Source organism: Uloborus diversus, chromosome 9, assembly GCF_026930045.1.
Source record: "Uloborus diversus isolate 005 chromosome 9, Udiv.v.3.1, whole genome shotgun sequence".
NCBI classification, from domain to species: Eukaryota; Metazoa; Arthropoda; class Arachnida; order Araneae; family Uloboridae; genus Uloborus; species Uloborus diversus.
This window is the reverse complement of record NC_072739.1, coordinates 56,031,810-56,052,050: the sequence shown is the minus strand read 5'-3', so window position 1 is coordinate 56,052,050 and position 20,241 is coordinate 56,031,810. Positions and strand designations below refer to the sequence as shown.

The 20,241-nt window shown below is 30.6% G+C and overlaps 1 protein-coding gene across 3 annotated transcripts in view; it reads left to right on the top strand.

Annotated features, from left to right (window-relative positions):
- Window positions 1–9,135, top strand: part of LOC129229230 (kinesin-like protein KIF2A) — a 55,777-nt gene extending 46,642 nt beyond the window's left edge. For 2 of the 3 annotated variants that reach the window (XM_054863493.1, XM_054863492.1), the window contains 2 exons: window positions 3,045–3,107; window positions 7,925–9,129. In XM_054863493.1, coding sequence (XP_054719468.1) covers window positions 3,045–3,107; window positions 7,925–7,995 — 134 coding nt within the window. In that variant the 3' untranslated portion in view covers window positions 7,996–9,129. Of the gene's footprint in view, window positions 1–3,044; window positions 3,108–7,924 lie in introns of all 3 variants that reach the window. The other variant, XM_054863491.1, reaches the window with a different exon arrangement.
- The last annotated feature ends 11,106 nt before the right edge of the window (window positions 9,136–20,241 follow it).

Genomic DNA, 20,241 nt, shown 5'->3' with positions numbered 1-20,241 from the left:
AAGCTACGGGCAGAAGTCATGGATTTCAAAACCCAAAAAGTAGCAGATACCCTGTATTTTGTGAATCTTTTTAACACGCTTTTATTAGCTTCACCTGTATGTATGTATGTATGTATGTATGTATCTTGTAACGGAATCTTGCAGCTCAAATTTCGCCCACTTCCTGCGATCGGATTCTTTTGAAATTTGGCACGCGATCTCAGACCCGATAACAATGCAATATTCTATAATCAAATTAATTAATTAACCCTTTTAATTGTTAGTTTCCTCCAATTTTAATCAATATTTTGGCATAAATCCAACAATGTGAAAAAGGAAAAATTAAAAAAAATACATCAAAAAAAGCTCGCAAAAATTATTTAAAAATATCTACAAAAACCTTTAATTTTTCTGCATCAGACAAAATTTGTTCCAATGTTCCAAGGTAATTAGAACATGAAATATAATTGTTTTTAACTAATTTCATGCCAAAATTTAGGTGAGCCTTCAATTGGAAATTCATTGCTGATCAGACCATTGTTGAACAAAACTTTTATTCAAATGCATCTCAAATTTTCAAAGTAATACTAGCTGCGTGCCCGGCGTTGCACGGGCTACCTAAAAAATGAAAGCCGATAGAAAGATGCGCCAAAGTACATCATTTGTGACGTATAAAGACCACGGCTTGTTTGAAAAATCGGATATTTTAAAAAATTAATTAAAAAATAATTGTTGGGAAAATAAAATTATTTTCTGGGTCCTTGTTTTTTTTTTGCTTGTTCTATCAATTTCTGTGACTAAAAGTAGTACTCTTGTTTGAATTAAACAATCCCATTATCAAAATCTTCTCACCAAGATTTATATCAGTGGGAAGTGTTTGCCAAGATTGTTTATATTACACGAAAACAGGAAAATTCACATTCTAAATCACTACTATGCAAACTAATAATAAATTGCATGTAAATCACTCATTTACTTTACGACGTGAAATAAAACTTAAATGCTTCATTTATTGTATTTGTTATGATTCCCTAAAGTATTTTAGGTCGAATACTCCCGAAAGAAACATTACTTAATTATTTGAATTGAGGAAAGTCTCAAAAAATCACGCACGAAACAAAGACAATATGAAACGTTAAATTAGCAATCGACGGAAAGTTGAGATGAAGCACTGAAAAATAATTTGAATGGAGAAAAGCCTTCGAAAAATAGGGATTTGATTTTGAAATCTAAGAGTCATGATCAATAGTTTTTAATTGATAGCTCCGCTAATTATTATCAGAGGATTATGTTAAATAGCCAAACATGAAGACGGAAAGATGACGAATCCATCGATACCTGGTTCGATGGTCAGTTCACTGTCGTTCGGGAGAAGAAGCTTGGACATAGATAGATAGATACTCAGATTTTATATGTATAAGATAAATATGATTTCTGCAAACATGCATCGATGACTCACAGTAGCTTCCCATCGGGGTGCCCTTGTCTTAACTTTATATTACCTCGCACTCGTTTTATAAATAATTTCGTCGCTTGATAATTCTCCAACATAAGACTAAAAAGCAGAAAAATAAAATAATAGTTTAAAAAACTAAAAAAACACGCTTTCGTAGCAAAATGAACTAAAAAGTGAAAAATAATCTTTGGATGATAGTAGTTGACCAATCACTTAATTTTAATGTAATACACAAAAGCGTGGGGGCTTCTTATCAGTTGTCTTGAATTTCTTCCATTTGTTGTCCAAGCAAAAATGTAAATAGACAGCACCCCACGCTTTTTTGTATTACATTAAAATTAAGTGATTGGTCAACTACTATCATCCAAAGATTATTTTTCACTTTTTAGTTCATTTTGCTACGAAAGCGTGTTTTTTTAGTTTTTTAAACTATTATTTTATTAAATTAAAAAAAGGGGGTACATATAAACATATTTTAAATTATTCTTCATTCATGCTTTTGACACAATTTATAAATTATTGAGCAATATGATGAAATGTTAAATAATGAGACAGAATGAAATATTTTTTAAAAATTACAAATATAAACTCATTTACTAATCTATCAAATTTTTAACTTCTATATGTTTGTTATAAATGTTTGAAGAGCCAAAGGAAATTCTTTCTTATAGTTTTCTTTAACTTGTATCTTTTTTACCTTATTTTGCAAAATATCCCCCACCCCCATCTTTTTTATACTGTTTAGGGACCAAAAAAAAAAAAAAAAAGTATCTCTATCTTTTAAACTTTGCAAGAGTTATTGTTCTGTAAAGAGGAAACATATTTTTTTCAGAACGATCTTTCTATGCAGTGATATCGATTCTCATTTCAAATTTGATAAAGTTGGAGTATTTTGCTTAAAAACTGCATGCGAGGAAAAAGGTGGGAGGGAAAATAGCAACAAAAAAGCTCAATTTAAAATTAATAAATTATTAGATTAAACATGTGTCACACCGATTGTGTTTAAAGATATCAATTGCCTTTCTGTATGATGGATTTGCGTGCAGAGTTTATGTGGTGGTTAAAACAAGTTTAGCACTGAATTAGTTTGACATTTTTTTTATGAAAATGATTTTATAATCTTCTTATGAGTTTGTGGTAAACAAAATTTGTGAAACAATTAGTTTATGTGTCAAAATTTTAGTTCTCTGAGAGATATAGAAACAAGCATATTAGTTTCTTACTATCAAGTTCAAAAAACCATTATTTCCTTTTCTTTAAATAATTTTGGAATAAAGTAACACTTTTTCGACAAGTATTTATTTTATTTATTATTTTTTTATAAATTTACTTTTGTTCGTTTTTAAAATCTTTAGTACATATTTTCCTCCTTGCTCTAAAACGTGATCTAAGATCTCCCCCCCCCCCCCACCCCCAATGTTTAACAAGTCAACAAGTACTTGAGAAAAATTATTGCCGATTATTTTGCTGGTAAGCTTAATTTGTTCAAATATGTATTATATTTGTTATTTTCTTTAAGTATTTTGCATAATATTTTAACTTAAAATACCATTTAAAATATTGTACTTAAATCTTTTCCATTTTCTAATTTTCTTTTCTTTCTTCATAGCTTATGCACAGCAGCTAGAAACTTTAATAGCTGAAAAAGTTGATGTGCTGTCCAAATTAAGTGGTAATATATTCAACTAATATATATATTTTTTATCATTGTGAAAACATAAAATTAATCATTTAAAAGTACTGGAAATATGTTCAAAACAAGGGTGTTTGTGATCCTAAATTTCCGAAAATTCCTAAAATTTTGGGTTGCAGTTTCCTAACATTTTAGGCTGACAGCTCATTTTTAAACTGAAAAATTATAGAAAAAAAAGAATTTTTTTTTTTTTTAAATCATTTCAATTATTTTTGTATGCATATTTGAAAAGTTTTTACAGGAGGGGGGAGCGCTCAAGTTTCCTTATAGTTTCGGAAAATTTCACACTGCCTTTAGAAAATTTTACTTAGTCCACTCTTACCACTGGTTCATGATTTAAAGAAACCAAAATTTTAAATTGTCTGTAAACTTTTTGTTCCTTTTCATATTTAATTGCTTCATACCCAACCCTATATCAATTTCAATTTTACATATCGAGGTATTATCTCCAGGACATTTCGTAATCCATATCTTGTAGGTGATGAATATTTTGTACCACTTAGGCTAGTGTTGTTGAAACCAATTTCATTCAATGTACCTACTTTAATTATGTATTTTTATTTTTACAATGAATGTAGTTACAGTAAAACCTGTGAAGTTGACAACCTGTCTAAGTTGATCGCTTTTTTCAGACACGGAATCAGCCCTTATCATATAAATCAACCTCTGTAAGTTGACCACCTGTTTAAGTTGACCACTAAAGTAGTGCACCGCAGGTGGTCAACTTACACAGGTTTCACTGTAATAAGTTGTACTGTAACAAAAATATTCTGTTTCCAAATTTTAATGAAAATCAGTTTTTCAGCTACTAAAAAAATTAACTTGAACTATAAATGAAGCACCTCGGATTTTCAAGTTTCTACTGTAATTAAAATATAAAATAATATATTGTTCCCTCTAATTCTCAATTATCCAAAATTTAGAGGTACATCCCATTAATAGTGTTTGTTGCCAAAAAAAAAAAAAAAAAAAAAAAACCCACAGGATCAATATTTTTAAGTGTTCTACCGATGTGCAGTGTTTTATTCCAATCGGTGATTCACACTTGGGTATGGTTATTTCTGGGGCTAGCTATCTTACTGTTGCTCTAATGTGAAGCTATTCTGATTGCACTTGTGATGTCTCTATTAATATCTTAGTATACCAATGGATTTCCTTTCCACAATCTGCTATTATAAACCACCTGAATAGTAATATTATCTAGTATTTATTATAATTGTCTAAAGAAGTGGTTCTCAAAGCGTGGATCATGAGACGTGGAAAAAAAGTTTAAAGAAAATTAATTTATTGCTGTGTTTTTATTAAAAAACAGTACACATAAAGCTTTTAATATACATACAAGTTGGTTTTTGTGTTCTATTAGGGAGGATGTGCATGAGCTTGTTTGCAATTAACCAATTTTTTAATGTCTGGAATGAGCTTTGTAACACACAAAACATTGTCATTTTCCAGTTGATTTTGTTTTTAAATTCATCATTATGTCAATATATACAATATTGGCATAATTATACAATAATTCATCATTATGTCAATGTTTTTATATTAATCACTTTGTTCACTGTTGCAAGATGTAGAGAAATGCATCAAAATTTTTAATGCTGTTATGGACAGTTCTGGGTATTCCTTTTTAATACCTATCCAAAATTTGGCGATATAAGCTGTGTTAAAAGTTACTTGAAGGAGCGCAAGGTCAATAACTCATAAAACTACTGCAAGATTATAAAATTAGTAAGGTCTATTACTGTCTCTTATTATGAAATAATGCAAGAGACAAAAATTTGTGTTTGTTTTACTAGTTACTTGTGTTTCTAAGGATGAAACTTAACCATTTGTGTAGTTTTTAGTTATTGTGTTAGGGCTTAGACAGGGTTAAAACTTTGCGGCGTCGCCAAAATACTAAGTCTAAGAAGAGAGTCCTAATGTCTAAAAGTTTGAGAACCCCTGGTCTAAAGGAAAATCTTGTTTTAAAGATTATTTTTACCAGTGGATGAATTTAAAAAAAAAAAAATTCTATGAAGGCTCTTTTTGATGTTATGAGATTTAACTCTTAAAGATTATTTACTTTTCAAAACAATATTAAACCAGCTAAATTTAAGTAAATAAATTTTTAACTGTTTAAAACACATTTTAATGTAGGGTAATGGCACCAGTAACGAACAAGGGTCCAGTAACAGACAGTTGTATGTTTAGATTTAAATGATAATTTTAGGCGGGTAAAACTGATGTTGCTGTGACCCATGAGTACAGCACAACCATCTAGTGTTATCTGAAAAATAGTTAAAGTCTTAATCCATTAAAAATTTTAGACAATAGAGTTAACCTGAGAGCGATGTCTTAAGCATGTCTGTGACTGGTGCCATTACCCTATGTTCAGTGTAAAAATCTAATTACTTCCTCTTCCTCATCAGGTATATAATCTGTATATCAATAAATTTGCAGTTATTCATGGTTTTAATTTTTCTTATTTTATAACTGCTTAAAGTTTTCTTCTAGTTCATTAAATAAAAAAAGCTTTTCTGTTCTCTTTAGTTTTTAAGTATAAACATGGGAGCAAAACTGTGTTGCTGTTGGGGGCAAAGCTCTGTTTTGGGCTATCTTTGGATGACTTAAGGGAGTAGGAAGCTTCTTTCAAAAGTTTCCGAAATTAAAGCATTAAAACTTTTAGGCGGTCATAAGTCATATATGTAGGTAAGGGGGGTTACTGTTTCTAGAGAAAAATTTAGAAACTGAAGCGTTAAAACTCAAATTTAGAACATTTGTGATGAATTCAGAAGAAGGGGCTCGGGAGTTCTCTTTCGATAATTTTTCGATGCTGAAATATTTAAAACGCCACTTTAGGCTATATTTGAGTGCCTTAAGAGAGGTGTAATTTGGGGCCCTCCCTAGGGTGAGGTTTCAGTTCCCCTATTGCTTTTTTTTAATTAATGAATATTGGAAAGTGTACCTCGTTTAAAAAATGTATCTACTTCACTGAAGTGGTTTTTTTATATCTAATTTCACCACCTGCTATCTTATAACGAATTCTTTTTCAAATGAAGACTGTGGGGAAATGGTGCCAGTTTATTATAATTAGTTACCCATACCCCCCCCCCCCCCTTTTCCTTCTTTTCTGGTTTTTTGGCGCTACCTTGGGTAGACTTTCCGATCATAACTGATTTATGTTGCAAAAGTGAAAATCTTATGTACCAAGCGATTTTATTGCTGCAATAAATATGATTACGATTGAAGAAAAAAAAACTAATGGCGGGGAGCCCCGAACGCTTTTACAACTAACATTATCCAACATCGTCTAAAGTTGCGTTTTTGGAACTTCAGTTTCGAAATATTACCGAAGGAGAGTTCCTGAACTCCATCCCTTCGATAATGCAGTTAAAAAGTGTATAAATGTTATGGAAGACGGAGTACAATTTCGTTTTTAAAGCTTCAATTTCGGAGAGAGTCCAGAGCGCTCCCCTCCCCCCACCTCTTTCTCTAATATTTTTGAAGGGCGCCCAATATTGTGATTTTAGGACTGTCGGTATGAAAAATTTTATCTAAGAGAGTATTTGAACCCCTCTTTTCCCTGAACTTTACCAAAATGGCCTACCATTGCGTTTTTTGGACTTCAATTTTTTAAAAAATCTGGGGGAGAACCCCCATACCCCCCGTTAATGGCGTGTTTTAGGTTTTTCGAGTTATGATATCAAAACGCTTAAATATTACAAATTAAGTTCATGTTTTTACAAAAGTCAAAAGCTTAAAGTTAAAATCAAACAGATTCCAAAGCTGGCATAGTTAAAATGTCCAACGTTTATACACATAAATTTTTCCTTAAGCACACATGATGGAGGAGGGGGGTGGGGGGCTGGAAATATTTTCCGTCTTGAACACATCACCAAACTTGCACCCATGAGTATAACTCTTCCTTTATTCCGTCTGAAGAGATTGATAGGTAATAACAAGATTGGCTCTTAAAATTATCTTCATGGTTTGACCACCTCTAATCTAAAAAGCTTATCTTTTTTTCTATATCCAGTAATAATGTTGGAAGTTGGTAATGGTTAGTCGCATTCTGCGACTAAAAATTTTGCTTGCCTTATTTTTGATGCCTCAAGTTTTGGATTATGTTGCGGTTCCTCTTTCTGAAACATCATTGGTAAAACCTCTGCCAGGTCGAAAAGATAAATTGTAAAAGTAATTTTAAAATGCAATGAATTTTGTCTGAAAAGAATATATTATTTATTTATTAATTAATTTTTTGCCGATTTTACATGTCTTTTGAATATGCTGTCAGCAATGTGTAGCATTTTTATTTAGTTTTTTTTTTTGGTGTTCGGATACATATGTGTTTTATTAATTTTAAAAAAAGGAACCTAAGTTGTTCATTTTGATGCTTAAAAACGTATGCTAAGTCATTATGACTTTTAGGTTTTCTTCCTAATTTTTAACATTGGTCCAGTAAGCAGACTGCTTTCATTTGAACATGCCATAGAAAAGTGCATATAAGGTTGCTTTAATTATTACATTGCTATTTTCAGTTTCAGTAAAATCATCCTACATATATATATATGCTCTTGATGCTATTAATACTTGTTTTGCACAGCATAAAGCTTTTCCACAATAGTGGTTTTGATTAGGGGAGACAGGTTTCTTTTTTATGTGTCCAAGTTCGTCCTGCTACGATTAACTATATTATGAACGCAATTAATAACTTAATGTAGGATGTATTAACTGTCTTATTTTATTCATAGGATTCTTTTGATTAGTAGAATTACATTGTTATTGTAAAGTAAAACTTGTCAATTTTTCTTTTTCAGATAAGTTATCTACTTTCCGTCAGCAACTGGCAGAAGAAGAAAAAATCAGCAAGACAATGAAAAAGAAGTGATAATAGTTTAGCTCTAAACATATAACAAACATTTATTGAGAAAAACTCGCTTGGGTGTTCAACCAGTCCTTGCACTCATAGGTTTGTAGGTTATAACCTACATAAGCCTAGTCAACTCTGTGCCTCTCTGTATATAAGTATCCATGCTTTGACTTTCTAAAAGCAGCCTACTCTACTCTACTTTTCAGTTCTGGAGGAGGAAACTTTACAGTCTTCTCTTGGCTATTCTGAGAATAGCACAAATTGTCCTGTTCTTTGGTTTTAACTTTTTATTTCCATGTTAAGATGTAAAATTAGGCTCTACTCAACTGTGTACATATGCTTGACTGTTAGTGATATTTTTGTACTTTATTTATAGCAATAGTTTTGTATTATTTATAATTTTGAATGTTTTTGTAAAGATCTCAGCATTAAAAGTTGAAAATGAAACAAACATTAAGTTTTCCTAAAGAGTTTATAAATGTTGGCAAGCCATGTTGAGTTGCTACATTTCATTTATTGATTAAAAAATTTTTGCTTTAATAATTTTAACCATAATATAACATCACACAATGAAAAGTTTGTAAGCATGCAAGATTTGATACCAATTTCAAATATAATTAGGGATAAATTTTCACATTCATCTTATAATTTCATCAAGAAGTTTTCAATTAGGAAATGTAAGTAGTTTAAGCAATAACACATTAACTGTGAGCAGTCTACATTTTTGTTCTAGACTGTTCACTTTTAAATATTTTAGTGATTAAGTATTTGGTTTGGTGGATGATAGAATAACTTAAAAATCAAAATCACTCTGTTAAATCAAAGTATGTTTTGTTGTACAACATACTATGTCTAATAAAAGTTTAAGTTATATTTCTGTTTGAAATTTTCTCAAATTATGGTTTTCAAAAAAGAAAAAGAAAAGTTCAATTTATTTTTACTTATTCAAATATAAAATTAAATTATGTATTGTTCATGTTTTTTGCTAATTCGGGTTAAGAAATTTAAACAAGAAAATTAGTCTAATTTATAGTTATTTAAAACTCTTAATTGTTTTCACGTTTTTTGAAAATTTGAAATTAATTGTAGTGTGCAATGAATTATTTTAATCTTATGTCATGATGTTTGTATCATTGTAAGCAATGCAAAAAAAAAAAAAAAAAAAAAGCTGGCTAGCAAAAGTGCCAACACATCCATACTGCAATTTGGCTTTTAAAGTTCCAATGGTAAATGAAATAAAATACATAGTATATTTTAAAGTGAATGTTTTTTCTTTCATTTGTTTTCATTTCTTTATGTTTTAGTGTGTGTGAACCAGGGCTGCGGAGTCGGAAGAAAAATGAGACTCCGACTCCTGGATTTTGAAATGCCTGCCTCAGACTCCAACTCCGTTTTTTTTTTTTTTTTTTCCTTCAATTTCCTCCCTCATGGGAGGAGGGAAAAACCTCTAAACAGAGATAAAAATATTAATTTGTTTATGTGAAATTTTCGCATTGTATTTTACTGCAAACTTAAGATGCACACAAAATTAGAATTTCAGTTTGAAATTTAAATTTTCCCATTGTTACAATTTTAAAAGTGATATTACTTAAAAATCTCATTAAAAAAAATTGAAAAGGAATAATTTGCTCTCGTTTAATGTTTAACAAATAGATGTTGATCAAATGGTGTGCTTTCAGTTTTTAAAAGCTGTAACTTGTGAAAGAAAAGTTTTTTTTTTTGCAAAGTCAAAAAACCTTTCTTAATTTGTAGATCTACCCTGGGTGACACCAATCTAATGGGAGATTGGTGTCACCCAGATGATGATAACCCCAATTTAATTTCAGAGTTTATTAAAAATATAAATACTTTAAGATCCGTTGGGAAAATTTTTCAGAATTAAACTATGATTCATCTATAAAACTTCAACGAAAATAAGGCACTATATTGCGGATAGGGGTCGGGTACAAGTACCTCTGGAGCAAATTTTACACAAAAAATGGCAGTATAGAACTATGTATGAATAGCTTTTACTATACCTATGTATTTCTTCGCTCAACTTTTAATTTTATTGGCTGTTTTAGGACAAACCTTAGTATGAAGATTTTAAGGTTAACTGCAATTATTGAGTGTTGTGACCAAGCAATCATATACTTACTTTATTTCATAAGTGAGAACAAAGCTTTTAAAAATAGTCTTCAGGTTTTAAAAAAAAAAAGAAAAAAAACATATTTTGTCCGATTTTTTGGATTCATGATTTCGCGCCAACATTTATTTGAATTTACTGAATGCTCTCAGAAGTTTTTTCCTGATCTAAGGGACTTGCTCAAGGGATACATTCTTTTTACTATTTTATAACTGAGGTGTATGTAAAAAATATATTATTATTTTTATTTAATAGTGATTTCTCTAAATGTTCGGCAACAAAACCATTTACTTGGGGGCTGCTATTAGTTAAGTAAAGTTCAAAAACAAGCAAACTAGCGGGCCGGTGGAAGTAGCCATTACAAAAAGTGAAAGTTTGATAAATAAGGAAGCCAGCTATAGTGGCCAATGGCAGTTATTTTCTTATTAGTAGGTCTTCATATATAAATCAAACTAATTTTTTGTCACCTTTTTTAAAAATGTAAGGAGAGTAAATGAAAATTGGAGAAAAAAGAAACGTTGGAGTCTGCATGATTCCCACCATTCAGACTCCAACTCCTTTACCCCAAAATCAGTCAGACTCTGACTGAACTCCACAGCCCTGGTGTTAACTCAAGAAATTGCACAATTTCAACTAACTCATTTTCTGCAAGTGTATACAAAATAATTCATACATATGCATGATAGTTAAATAACAAATTGGTTTAAAAAGATTTTCAATACCACAGCTTTTTGAATTAAAGGGGTCTTAATCTGTCAGTTATCTGATTTTTAAGGGGATGTAAACTGCAAAAGGTTTGAGTTAGCTTTTCTCAGTATGATTCCAGCGATTAATTTTTGATAATTCATTTTTGATTTTCATTGATTTTCAATTTTTGATTTTCATTTTGTGTTTTGTCCCCTAGAAGAGATATCAAGCATTGAAATCAATAACAAATGTATTTTTGACATTGAACTTTTGTCCTGTTGTCAGTAGCGTAGCTACAGTGTTTGCCGCCCTTTCCTTGTGAAATAGCTACTACATTAAACTGTCAAGGGTGCTTAAATTGAGACTAGAAATTTAATTAAAGGAAAAAAAAAAGAAGTAATTATTTTCTACATGCTTGCAAAAAAAAGGGGGGGGGGGTGCCCACACTTAGAGAAAATTGCTAAATTTACCTAAAAAATCAAATTTGGCGGTTTTTGCCAAAGTGAAGAGAAAGGGCGGGTTGGGTTTGCTTCTGATTTTTTTCGAAACTAAAGTTTCTTTTAGTGTTTCTTTTTTGAAGTTAGGGAATCGGTGGACATGGGCACCGCAAGGAGGTGTTCCGAAATCAAAGTTTTAAAATGCAGCTTAGGCTACTTTGTGGAGAAGCTGAGAAAATCGGGAATGATGGGACACTCAATAATTTTCAGTTCTGAACTGTGCAATCTTTGGCAATGCAATTTCATGTGTATTCTAACTCAGTTGTAGGCGTAAGGGAAGAGAAGGACACTGAGGCTTTTTAACTGAAATATTTTTTAAAAAATTGAAATAAATTTTAAGGGTATCTTTGGTGATTTACTAGAATGAGAAGGTTTTGCATTTTTCTTTGAAAGTTGTTCTGCACCAAAGTCTCAAAAACTCAATTCTAGGCAATCTTTGACGTTAAAGAGTTCCCTAACACTTAATAGCACCAAAAATGTTGTGAAGCCAGGCAGCTCTCTCATGTAAAATTTCTGTAATTGACACCTGACTTAAGGCTTTGTTTGATATTGATAATTTTAGGAGTAAAAGGGGGCAGAGAGAGATCCCTCCCCCCCAAATCTTTCTTAAAGCTGAACAGCTGAAGTTCATGTTAGGCTATATTTGAGAAGGAAAACCCTTACGAAAAAGGTCGATAGCCTTATAGAATTCTATAGAAAAGTATATGTGTCTATAAGAAAGTTTCTATAGAAATTATTTCTATATAATTCTATTGGCATCCATATACAACTTGAGAATGAAATCTCTGTAGAAAATTTCTTCTATAAAACTCTATAGCAAATGCTGTAGAATTCAAACATGAAATTTCTATAGATAACTATTTAAAATATAAAGAATAGATCAACATGTGATCCAAAGTTGTCGGATAGATTTTCTACTCTCAAAAGCGAGAAAACAAATCCCTTTTACTTCTTTTGGAAGAGAAAACTCTTGTAATTAATCAGAAATCAAAGTAAACCCTAGGACACATAGAGCCACCCATGTGATAAGCAATAAACTGTTTCTTTTTGTAAAGTGTCTCATTTTTCACCTCCCCCTCCCTTTCTTGCTCTTGTCATCATTTTCTTGAAGTTAAAAAAATAGTTTTTGTTTCACCAGGAGGTTTTCAAGAAACTCGCTTAAACTCCAATGTTAACTTTCTTATAACGAAAATTGAAAAACGTTGTTTTCTTCCTCCTGGAGTTAACTTCTACCGTCCAAAAAAAACATTGGTCCCAGGACTGTCCACTGCTGCCCTTTCAAAAAAAAGGAATAGTACTGATATGCTATCAAGAAAGACTTTTGAAAATTTTTTTTAGAAAGCAGAAAGTATTGTATAAAAGTAATTTTAATCTGGTAGTGACACAAGTCTTACAAATCGAAGATTTTCCTTTTGCAGGCAGTAAGACATTGAAACTATAATTTCCGTATTTGAAAAAAAAAAACGCTTTTTTTTCAATATTAATTGGGGGGTTAATTGGCCGCCCTTCGAAAAGTGCCGCCCGGGGCGGATTACCCCCTCCGCCCCACCCTAGCTATGACACTGCCTGTTGCCATTATTCAAGTTCTAGCAGTATAACTTAGCATGTGAAGTAAACAACCTTATATTCTCAATTAGACACCTAAAATTAGCATCCATAAATGTAAAGGTCTAACAATTTCATTTTTGACTATAAGAACGACTTTTGTAGACCTGTCCCACAGAGATGAAACTGAGCAACTGGCCTCTGCCCCAACTTCCTACTGTTCATGAGAAGATAGCTTTGTTGACATTCATCTTTGAATTCATCTAGTTAAAATAAGATTGAAAACAAAAAGAATTCTATGCTGTTAAAATCAAGCATTGTTATTTTGAAGCCCTGTTATTTGTTTCAAATTTTGTAGGCAACTTGTATAATAAAATTGATTTTTGTAGCTAGGGGCATGTCAACAGCTGAGATGGACTATAGTGTAGATTCTATTTTATATCAATTCTAATTACAGGGCTGCCAGAGCTTCGCTAAGTGAATTGCCAATGCTTCTATATAGTTTGAATTATAAACAGTATTTTTTTAATACGCTACCCACTCGTTAATCATTGGCTCTGTTAAGTGGAGAAATGAGCAGTCTCGCGTCACAGGGCATGAGATCACGACAAAATATTAGATGTCATGTGACTTGATCATCCTGAATGTATAGCAAATGAACATTATCGAGACATTTTTCTTGACCGCTATTCAGGAGAAGTCACAAAGGTCTGATTGGCAGTCCATAGTGAGACGATTGTGCAGAATGAGTGCCATGAGTGAGTGATTGTGAAGAATAAAATAACTTATTTTCCCGAAACAACAAAATTCGCAGGGTTTATTGACTTATGAACAAAGGAGTGGGCTGTCCACTTTACCACATAAATGTTCCTGTTTGTTTTGAATTCAATAATTTTGAGTAGAATATTACAGTGATTGGTTAATGTTAATATATCATCCCTTTCAAGAATTTTAAAAAAAAATAATTTCGTACATTTTTTATATACACAAGAATTTAAAAAAAAAAAAATGTAAGAAATTTCAAAACCGAATTACCGTTCATCAAAAAACATAAATATGTAATAGCAATTGAATCGGTAGTTTAAAAAAGGAACAAACACCAAAATATGAAAATTTGAATTTTAGCGGTAAAAAATTGTTTGAAGACAATATAAGGCAGAAGAAGAATACAAAAATCTATCTCTTCATGTGTACAATTGAGTTTACAAAATTCACCAGTTGGAACAAGGGAGCTGGTCTAGTCTTTATTCCCTTGTTCCAACTGATGAATTTTGTAATCTCAATTCTACACATGAAGTGATAGGTTTTTGTCTTCTTCTTCTGCCTTATATTGTCTTCAAACAATTGTTTACCGCTAAAATTCAAATTTTCATATTTTGGCGCTTGTTCTCTTCAAACTACTGATTCAATTGAATGAAAGGGTCTACTTGTAGAAGTGCTGCATGAAGTTAATCTGGTTTACTAAGAATAGTATTGTTCTAGACATCGATAGCTTGTATTGGGGTAGGGGCAATTGCTCTCTTCTTCAGAGTTAAAAACAATTTCTTTTGCAGGTTGATTTGATTTGCTCCACAAAAGTAAAATGAAAATTCTCACAATTCCAAACAAATAAGAATTTCCCATGTTATTTCATAAAAATTAAAATGAAACTTCGAATTTTAAGCGGGTATATTGACTATTCGTCCGGTTTTTGAAGCTATAGCCCAAATTTTTTAGAAGATTTTTTTTTCGTTAAAATCGCCTCCCCTTAAATACATAATTTTTTGGTGCACTAACCAAACATGATTCTGGATAGATGCTGCAAATAATATTGCTTTTGACTAGATTCTAAAAGGTATTCATAATGCATTCCTAAACCCTTCTCAATATTATATTTAAATATTTCGTACCATTTTTAAAAGTTTAATATTTTTTAACTGGTGTGCAGATTTTGAAATTCATTTTTTAAGCTTTTGCACATGACATCACAAGTGATGAAATGCCATTCACTGATGCCATTAGCACACAGCCCAAATTATCATAACGTGGTTGACAGCAAAGCATAAACATTCATCGTGTCAATCGAGTAGCTCGCCAAAGTGCATCGCTTGTGACGTCATAAAAACCACGGCCTATTTCCAAAATTGGACTTGGGAAAAATTAAACAAAAAATAACTGTTGGGAAAATTTTATCTGGTTTTTTTGTTTGTTTATTCTATCAATTTCAGTGACTAAAAGTAGTACTTTTGACTGAATGAAACAACCCCATTGATATACAGCCAGTATTCGGCATTTTGTTTTCATAATTTCAGGGTCTAGCATTGTTAAATATGAATCCATGTTTTGGGCAAGCTGGTCAAATTTGAAGAAAATGAGAACCATAATCAAATACTAATAATTTATTCATATATTACAAAATACTCTACAGAAAAGGTATACCGTGTCACAAATCTAAAATGTATGAAATGTGTATGTGAGTTTGGTCAAACAAATATAAAATATGGCTCAAAAATTTTAGATTTATATAAAATCTTTCACACAAGAGTAGGGAATGTTGCGAATTACATCAGCTCACATGAACGTTAAAAGGCGGAAAAAAAACTCAATTTCGTACACTATATACCATTACCAATACATTAACGTACGTCACAGTTTCTTATCCAATGTCATCGGTGCAAAGGTTTCTGAACTTTTGAAACTGAATACCAATAAAAAGCCAAAAGTTGACTCTAAAATATCCAATCTTTAACTGAAACAAAATTAGTTGCTTAGACTGAGCTGAATGATAGGGAAAGAAATGATGAATGGAATTTTCAGAATTAAAAAAAAAAGCCTTTTTATGTAGGTACGCAGTGTGATAATTAAAAGAGCTAAAGCTTACAAACAAACCTAAAAGAAAAACTTTTTTTTTGTGACATGAAAAGCCATTTTTTAAAAATATTAGTTAACAAAAGCATTCAGATACAGGATGTCCTGAAATAGACTGTTTTAAAAAATTTATAACAGGGAAATGGTTGATGATAAAAAAGAAATTCTTGTAGAAATTTCATGTGGTGGGCCGTAAATTTTCTTCCCAGAGTTCTGAATTTTAGCTCAGAACTTTGACAACAGATGGTAAGCCTGTAAGTCGAAAAAGAATCGAAATTCATCGTTTTTTCCTTGGATTGGGACACGTGATTGTAGCCGACAGTAGACATTTTGAAAATAGTTATTTAATTTTATTCCTTAAAAACAATTTTCGAAAAATTATGAAGTAATTATCCACCTTTCTTTGATTTATGGGCTTGCTATCTGCAGCGCCAGCTATTGGAAAATTTTTGGACTAAAATTTGCAACTTTTACGACCCGTCATGTGAATTTTCTGTAAGAATCCACTCATTTGAAAAAATGCTACAATACGAAATTAAAAATTTTTTTTTTCGCTGCTTAGAGGGCCTTCAAATGATATTATCTTCTTTGGAAAATAACAGATTTTTGTTCTTATATTAACCACTGGAGAGCACAGCAAACTTACTTTTCTTAATGCAAATTGCCTGAAGAGTTCAACTTCAAACGCTTCTTTTGTAAAATTTCATTTTTTTTCTTTTAAATTGTGGCACTTTTCTTCCAAATGAGCGGATTATTTTTTAATCATTAACCGTTATCCTATTATAATTTTTTGGAAACAGTCAGTCTACTTCAGGACACCTTGTACTTAAGGATACAGGTAAAAATAGACAGGTGGTATTGGTGAACTGCAAGTTGCAATGTAAACAGCTTTTATCAGAATTCTCTATGACCTGCACTCAACCAGTTCTTTCCTTTGCAAAAACCTTTGTCCGTTTCATTTGTAAATGCACTTCTGGAGTAATTCAGAAACCTTTGCAATCAAGCGTATTGAAAGCTATTCCTTTCAATGTTTAAATATATACATGTAGACATTCTAGTTATAAAAAAAAGGATTTATTTAGACTAGAAAAACACTTTTACATAATACATATTTTGTAGTCCAATTTGATACAAGTCAAAATTAGAGCAAAAGTTTGTATACAACATATTTATATTTACTGTAAGTTGTTTTAAACATTTAAAAAAAAAAAAAGTCTATAAAAGAATTTAAGTGGTACTTTTATGTGTAATGAACTATAATCTGCTACATCTAAAATGTTAAGGTTACCTAAGCAATTAAACCTTAACAAAAATCTTTATTGTTTAGTATTAATCAGATATAGATATAATTTCTATTTCAAAAGAAAAAAAAATGTTATGAATAGCTTTTTTTTTCTGTCATAAGCCAATTAAAACGTTTAAGGTTTCAGAATGTTCTTATACTTATTTTATGAATTTTCTGAAGATAAGTTTATAACTACTGAATATGACTAAATTGATACTGCTTAGCACTTACCAACAAAACTAAATTGAAATAAACACATATAACAAATGCTACTTTATCTTTCTTCTACCTACAACAAAATCAAATATGATTCACTAAATTGTTTTTTGTACTAAAACTTCATCATAAAAAAAAGAATAGGTATTTTAAATGTTCACATACTTAACATTTTAATTTTATTTACATTTTTTTTTAAACTTCCGAAACACTTAAATAAATGCAATCAATCAAATTGAAATGTTAAACAATTACAAACAATTAGAAAGCCTTAGAATATTTTAGCATAAAAAGTTTTTAAATTGTGATTTCTGATTTGATACATGGAAAGTATTGGCATAAATTGATTAAAAAATTAATTATAGAAGGTAGCATTTCCCAAACGGTATTAAGTAAAATACAAAGGTTTTTCAAAAGTTCCAGTAAACCTTTCCTGATTTTTGCCAATCAATTTAATTGTAATTGAAACCTTATCAACTTGATTTTGCTTGTCAATTTTTTTAGAACACTTGTCATATACAGTATTGGCAATTTTTATTTATGATTCAATACAACTACAAAACTAGAAAATATAGATACAAATTCCAGATATTTTGAGAATAAATGTTTATTTCCTTGTTCTTATACTTTATTTTAAATATATTGTAAGCTAATTGAGGTTTTCATTAATAAACTGACTGGAACTTGCAAATCATTGTATCTTAAAAGAGTTTGAGTAATACTGATAGAAAACTCTTATCAAAAAAGATGTAAAATTAAATATTATAAAATAATTCTTGGTTATTGTGCATGATAGAGAGGACCACACGAACCGGTTTTATTATTAGTTTCAAGAAGGAAGTTTTGTAACAGCCCTTGAGCACAAAATGTATTTCATTTTCTTAGTACAAAAAGTCATATTAGATGATAATAATAAAAATGAATATGGCTTCAATTGTATGGAAATACAAAAACTATGCCAGTTCTATTTAGCTCAATTTTGGTACATGAGAACAAGGATTACATTCATACTAAGCGGTAGTTTGTTGAAAAAAAAAAAGATACAATAGTAATAACCAAACTGTGCACCACAGTTCCCAGGAGAGCTGTTAAGTCTTCACGGGAGAGCTACAACATTCTCCAATAACCTCATACATCATTAGAAACCTAATTTTTTTTCTGCCTTTGCCTTGAACTATGGGCGGTAGCTTACTGATTAATTAGATGCCTATTAATTATGAAACATTTGCAATACTTCCCAGTGCTCCATTATTAAGAAGGGCAATGCAATGCGGGTGCAAGGCAAGGGTGCTGTGGGTTTTATTTCTGCAAAGGAGCTTTGACGCAAAAAAGTTTGGGAATCACTGGCATAAGATATGTTTTTCAGGTCCCGCACTATTACATGAAAAGGTGTTTAAAAAAAAGGATAAAAACATTATTAATTTGTTATAGAAAATTTTTATACGAAAATGGTTTAAGATTACAGCTCTTTAAAATTTATAAAAGAAATATTGTTCAAGAATTGCACAAGAAGTTCCCAAAATTAAAAGGGGAATTTTCGATTAAATTTTAAACTTATTGCTTGAAAATAGTTGATAAAATAGTTTTCTTTCTTTCTTTCTTTTTTTCGCAAATGATATTTATGGGTATTTTGACGGAGTATATATTAACTATACCCTTTTGCTGCATTTATTCAAGTACTATACAGTTAGAGCAGTGACAAAATCCTTTTTGTATATTTTTTTGTTCCATGAAAAGGTTTATGTTTTCTTTAAAAAGTTCCTACTCAATCTTGATTTGCAAAAAATGTAATTTAAATTTGTCAGGACTGGATTTAAATTATTTTTTCTTTTCAGATGATAAATCTTTTCACATCTTATTGACTTTTTTTCCATCTTACTTACTGTTTTCAGCAAAAATGCTTTTAGGTTGATTAATTGGCAACAAATAATATTGTTTTAACTTATTTGTATGAAGTAAAATAGTCATGTAGTTCTAGAAGAAAAAAGGCAGATTTTGTTTACAGATACGAACATAAAAATCATTGAAATGAATTTATTAGGAAATGCCAGCTAAAAGGTTCCCTCATTTTTTACAACACTGATTTAAACACTGCAGACTGTACCACTGAAGCAAGGGTGCCCAGCCCACCAAGGGCGCAGACTGCACCATTGAAATTCTTAGGGGAACTTTTCCATTTTGAGAATGGCTCTCATTTTTAGGGGGGGGGGGCGTGGTATTTACCTTTGGAGGGATAGACAGCCCTAACTGAAGTGAATAAGAAGGCATATAGCAAAAAGAATTAATATTTTTTTCTGTATATACCAAAATTGAATGTTACTCACGTGGGTTGTTTGTAAATTTTCACATACATCATTCCATAATTTGTTAAATTTAACATTGTTGAATATGTACAAAGGGATGGAGTATTAAATAAAAAAAAGAGAATTAATGCAATTATAATTAAGTAAAAGACATTGAAAACTACTTCATTCACCTGTATGTTAAGATCAAAATTAGTAAATAGTATTTTCAGTAAAACATTCTAATTGGACTCTCTCTCCATTTTGATAAGTATATTATGGACATCATTATGGGTTTATCATTGTACTGTATGGTGGTTTAAGGCGATCAGTTTATATTTGGTCAGTGAAACACAAAATATTATTTGGCTAAAACCTATTTTTACACCATAACATGCATTAATGCTATTATGTTTTTGCTTCTCTACATTTCCAACGAAGGACCTCATATTAAGGTGAACATTTTCGCATTATACTCAACTAATAATTTCATTGACTTAAAATGGTTGCAAGAGCTTAGTTTCTAATGCACTAAGTTGTTACTTAAAAAATATTAATCATTTTTAAGGTTTTAATTTGATTGATTTTCCAAATTTACAACACCCTTGCTACAAAAAAATCAAGAAATACTTATTCATTTTAAAGATTACAAAAATAATCTTATGAAGAGTTCATGTTAAAATGAAACACAATGAACATTTTTTCTTTAAATTATTGCCTCATTAGCAAGTATTTGCTCTTTTTATTATTTTTATTATTTTTTTAATTTGAGGCAAATGT